General features: G+C 36.1%; 1 protein-coding gene across 1 annotated transcript in view; it reads left to right on the top strand.

Moving 5' to 3' along the window:
• Positions 1-1,279: 1,279 nt before the first annotated feature.
• The window catches only part of LOC143246672 (salivary peroxidase/catechol oxidase-like), a 69,428-nt gene continuing 64,707 nt past the window's right edge, over positions 1,280-6,000 (top strand). The window contains exon 1 of the mRNA XM_076493747.1: positions 1,280-1,399. Coding sequence (XP_076349862.1) covers positions 1,368-1,399 — 32 coding nt within the window. The 5' untranslated portion in view covers positions 1,280-1,367. The remainder of the gene's footprint in view (positions 1,400-6,000) is intronic.

Raw genomic sequence — 6,000 nt, 5'->3', positions numbered from 1 at the left:
TTACAAATATACCTCAAAATGCTATCTGTTTATTTCCCTAGTATAGTATTATACTATTTTGAAAAATTGTGTCAAAATTATTATAATAATATTTTATAATAACGATTTTATTTTTATACGGACTGGATTAAAAATTGAATTATAATAAAAATGATAAGGTAAACTCCAGTATTAGTGGCGGGATATCGATTTGTACCCAAAACGAAAATTTTTTAAACAAGAACTTGTTAGAAACATCATGCTCCACATACTAAAAAGAGTGATTGTTTATTTCTGACGTTGTGATATAAATATAATTACATCGTCATAACGTTATTATACGTACTTATGTTTGTTTGTGCTCTCCAGTGGCACAACAATATATCTGCAGACTAGCACCGCTAGAAATCGGATTTCAATAGCCGTGGTGGGCAGAACGCAGATATCCCATTGCGTAGTTTTGTGCTTAATTTAAATCAATCAATCGTTTGTATAAAGTTAAGCACAAAGTATACAGTGGTCTCACCACGAGTATCGAAACCCAATTTCTAGCGTTTTAAGTCCACAGACATTCTGCTGTACCACTGGAGAGGCAAAAGTGTGCTGTAGAAATAAACACATTTCGTTAAATTAAATTCTCGTTAACTTTATAAAGTCAAATGAAAGCCACATTGGAAGACAATCTCTTACCTTAATTTTGTTATAAATATAATATGTCCCCTGCTAGTACAGCGGTAAGTCTCCGAATTTATAATATTAAAATCAGGGGTTCGACACACACACATATATATATATATATATATACACACCTCTGATTATTTTCATACCTCAGTTGTTTATTTAACAAGTAAATCTTCCTATTTCCGGAGCTAAATATGGTTTAGCTAAATAACAAGCTACATTTCCTGTGTTACCAGAGGGCGATGCACTTATTTTATTTTCAGTTTATTTCAATGTGTTTGGTTTATCTCTGTTAGTGAAACCTGAGGTGTACAACCCATGACGATAGGTAAATTTCCCATTAAAATCAAATTATTTCTAATTCATATGTAGAAACTTAGTCTGTTTGAATAAAATACACCTCTCCTTAGTGCATGGTAATATTAGGTGTAACTTGACCGCCACCATCTAAAGGATCTTTCACGTGCTATTGTAATCCGGTATTGAGGTCACTGAGAAAACATAAAAAATAACAGCATACACAGACAAGTAGAACTAGTGAATTAGAACACTAGGACCATCTTTTCCCCCTGGCGTAAAATAAAAACAGCGTTTAATAACTACTGAGGTCGCAAGACACCGAAGTAAAGAGGCTTAGGTTTAGTGAACGCGCGGTTTTCCAATGAGTGCATAGTTGTGGAATCTGTGAATTGCCGAGACGAAACAGAATGCTGGTAGAGACAAGGATTTGTTTTGTCATGTAAGTGTTAAATGTATTATTAGTCCAATCGTTATTAAGATTATTTTGTTTATTGAAAGTTTGCATACTTAACCAGTTAAAACTTCGACGACTTCACTTACGATTTGTTAATAATTTATGGCGTATCTTCGCTTCCACTGTCTTTCCCCTTTTTTAATATCCTCATTTTCTCTTTTCCTTATTTGATCAAAAAACTTGGTACCGTTTATTGTTAGCGTCTCGAGCTATAAGTTTCTTATCTCCTGTTTGCAATTGAAGATTGAATCGTATTAAAATTTCCGTTTGTTTGTTGAATTTCCCACAATGTTATTCGAGGGCCTAATTTAAAAGCGATGGCTATTTTGTACCAATCACCAAAATGACGAACATGTTCGGTGACAGAATGTGAATTCGCGAAGCCCACGTTGCGAGTCGAGTGCCTAATCACGAAGCTCCGATAGAATTAAAGATGTCGACTGAACTGTTGGTTCGTACCAAAATATCTGAAGTCGCAGTAAAGTTTATAGCCTGAATAAGATATGGAGAAACATGTCCAGCTAAAGGTTATGATCTAGAGAAATTAAATTCATAAACAACACTGGTCTTAGTGAAGGGACTACTTTAAAAAAATTGAAGAAAATCAGGTCTATTAATAAGTGGCCCAGGTCTTAGCGAAGTTAGCAGGTTAAAACAGCTTTACTAAATACCCTAAGTAAGATAGGCCTTGCAGAAACTTTTTTTTTATATATTACCATCTGCTGCACGAGCAAGCCCAAGCATATTTTGGTACTGAGCCTAAGATGGTCAACAAGGGAGAGGGGTAGATTCTGGAAACCAGGGATTCCATAGAACTTAATGAATAAAACGAAAAAAATTAATAAAAACATGACATGGCGAAGTCTATATGGATTATACTATGATGGTACAGTACTGGGCATTATATGATCCTTTTTATATTTACTGTTCATTACAGAAATGACATTTTTAGTTTGAGAATCGCTACAGAAATAATATTGTAATGCATCTTGTATTTGTTTCAACTTCAACACTGTATATCTGACTTTACTGTGTCGTTAGTTTCACACAGTACTGAAACTAGTGGTTTCTCTTATATGAATCCAATCCCCTATTTTGAAGATAACATGTTTCGCTCTCAATGCAGTAATCACTTGGCGAATTGCAGATCCAGCTGGTATGCCAAGTGGATTCGGATATCTTCGAATAAGTGATTTTGAAACCACGTTAAGATGCCGAGCTGGCTCAAGTGTAGAAGTAATTTCTAAAATAGGCCTGGCATGACCAGATGGTTAGGGTGCTTCACTCGTAGTCAGAGGGTCGCGGGTTCGAATCCCCGTCACATAAAACATGCTAGCCTTTTCAGCCTTAGAGGCATTATAAAGTTACGATCAATTCCAGTATTCTTTGGTAAAAGAGTAGTCTAAACGTTGGCGGTGGGTGGTGATCATTAGCTGCCTTCCCTCTAGGCTTGCAATACTAAATTAGGAACAGCTAGTGCAGATAGCCCTCGTGTAGCCTTGCACGAAATTTAAAAAAAATCGAAAACTCTGGTTTATTACTAAAAATGTTATCGTTTCATATTACTTGCATTCCCTACGTCCTAACTGTTTTTTGTTTCCGAATTTATAAAATCACTTTGAAGGTATTATGGAAAATATGCTTCGTTGGTTGTTTTCTTACGTTTTGATAGAGTCTTTCCAGTTAAAACATTATCTTGTAGTTTGTACAGATGTCCTGTTTATTGGTAAACGTATATAGTTTTCTTCACAACTTCCAATTCTTCTAATTGTAATATAGAACTGGTATTTGTCTTTAAATGGATATGTTGGAATAAGTTAAAATAACGGGCGTTCTGTCTCCATCTTAAATTTAAATTGAAAGATATTCTGTACTTTTCGCCCTTGTATTTTTATATAAGATTTGTAAGTGAAAATGTGTGTTTAAACTCAGTCCAGGTATATCATACGTTTGTCTGTATGTGTGTTAGTTTTCAAGGTCAACAACACAGTAAATAGGTAAGAAGGTCAGTATATAGAAAACCGTAGTGGTGTGGAAAGACGTAATGCTTCAGGATGTGTTTGAAATTCCGTTAGGCTTACGTGAAGTAACAATGTTGTAATGAATATTATCTCTGTCACCCTCACACTAAATCATCTGCTACTGCTGATTGGCTAAAGGCAAAGCTCGATTAGCGACACCTGCACGCAAAAAGATCCCCACGACCCACTTATTAATAATTTTTGGGACATGTAACACGTGAATGAAGTAATTTAGGTTTCACGAATTTACGAATACAGGGACAAATTCAGTCATTAAAGAAATAACAAAACGTTTTAAGGTGCTCCACAGTGGACACTGTCGTCACTGGGTAATGCTGTAGAAATAATTACAGGAAATACATACAGTCATACCAGCCGTAGACGGCGTGGCGCCACTGAACTGTTTGTTTGTTTTGAATTTCGCGCAAAGCTACTCGAGGGCTCTCTGCGCTAGCCGTCCCTAATTTAGCAGTGTAAGACTAAAGGGAAGGCAGGCTAGTCATCACCACCCACCGCCAACTCTTGGGCTACTCTTTTACCAACGAATAGTGGGATTGACCGTCACATTATAACGTCTCCACGGCTGAAAGGGCGAGCATGTTTGATGTGACGGGGATTCGAACCCGCAACCTTCGGATTACGAGTCGAGTGCCTTAACCACCTGGCCACGCCGGGCTCATCCACTGAAATGGAATCTCTTAATTTCTTTTCTTTTTTTCATCGTGATGTTTAAAAGTAATTGACCGATTAGAAGTAAGGTTAACACCTTTGAAGCAGCTGAAAACATAGAACTAATTGAAACATAAACGAATAAAAACTAATATATTTAATCCAGCGGGATCCCTTGCTGCATAATTATTAGGTTGAGCGTTTTTAAATAATTTCATTCAAGCATTACATGCAAGACTATACAATACTTCAATGCATGAACACATTACACCCAAAACATTTATTTTGATACTTTATTTCATGTAATACCTAGGTATATAGTATGCATTGTTTTAAACGAAATTGCAAGAAATTAAATGCGAAAAGCAGATGGTGTCGAAAATGCTCGATTTTGTCCACTTGACAGTCCATTTAATGAGCTGAAAATGAAAGCAAAAACTAAAGACATATGAAAATCAAACACACCATCTATTAGAGCAAAAAATTATCTACCAAATGACATGAAATATTTTGCGAAAGCGTTTCATTTATGAATATATTTGTTTAACTTGAAAAAACGCTCACGAATTATTCCTCAACCCAATAGAAATAAAGTACATACCAAGACAGATCCAAAAATGGAATGATAACCTCAGGGGTCCTTAAAGTCTATGATGAGTTTATTTGTTTCTAAAATAAAGGTCAATGGTCCCTGGGGACACTTTACAGTAGCATTTGAAGTGGCCCATAAACTGCAAGACAATAACATGTAAGTTACGTATTATAACCTTGTTAAATTGAATATTGTTAGTTAATTAGTGTGCGCCTTAATAATAATGTAATTCTAAACGATATGAAGTTGATATACAGAAAGAGTCAAATAATTCTAAAGAATAAGATTCATTTTTAACACTGAACTGAATATCATTTAAAGTGACACTGAACGACTTATCTCCAGTGCTGTCATTTAGTGCTGACACTGACAATGACACTGAACGACTTATCTCCAGTGGTGTCATTTAGTTCTGACACTGACAATGACACTGAACGACTTATCTCCAGTGGTGTCATTTAGTTCTGACACTGAACGACTTATCTCCAGTGCTGTCATTTAGTGCTGACACTGACAATGACACTGAACGACTTACTTTCAGTCTTATCATTTAGTGCTGACACTAGGAGAGGTCATATAGATGTATACCGCTCGGGTCATATGATTTATTTGTTGTCTTTTGGGATCGCTTCTAATTTCCCTCTAGTTTAAATCCTACACTGCTCAAGTCGACTGTGGTTTAACTCCTACACTGCTCAAGTCGACTGTGGTTTAAATCCTACACTGCTCAAGCCGACTGTGGTTTAAATCCTACACTGCTCAAGTCGACTGTGGGTTAACTCCTACACTGCTCAAGTCGACTGTGGTTTAAATCCTACACTGCTCAAGCCGACTGTGGTTTAAATCCTACACTGCTCAAGTCGACTGTGGTGTAAATCCTACACTGCTCAAGTCGACTGTGGTTTAAATCCTACACTGCTCAAGTCGACTGTGGTTTAACTCCTACACTGCTCAAGTCGACTGTGGTTTAAATCCTACACTGCTCAAGTCAACTGTGGTTGCAGCTTCACTCTTTAGTTAAAGGTCGAGTTTAAACATGAATATAAGAACAAACAAAAAATGATTCTTCTCTTGTAAAAGATAAACTGAAACACCATACACAACAAATAAAACTTTATATCTTTGTTTCTTGTGCACAACTGCCTCAGATAACACATCGATCTTCTTTGTTTTAACAACAAACAAACGTATTTCCACTTTCGTATTTCGCGGAAAACAAAATAATTTTAGAAAATAGAAGCTAGTGTTTCATAAAACGACATATAAATGGAACTTTTGCAATGATCCCCCTTAATGTAATAATT

Source organism: Tachypleus tridentatus, chromosome 3 (assembly GCF_004210375.1).
Source record: "Tachypleus tridentatus isolate NWPU-2018 chromosome 3, ASM421037v1, whole genome shotgun sequence".
NCBI classification, from domain to species: domain Eukaryota; kingdom Metazoa; phylum Arthropoda; class Merostomata; order Xiphosura; family Limulidae; genus Tachypleus; species Tachypleus tridentatus.
Note: the sequence above shows the minus strand (reverse complement) of the source record. Positions and strands in the feature narration are given on the sequence as shown.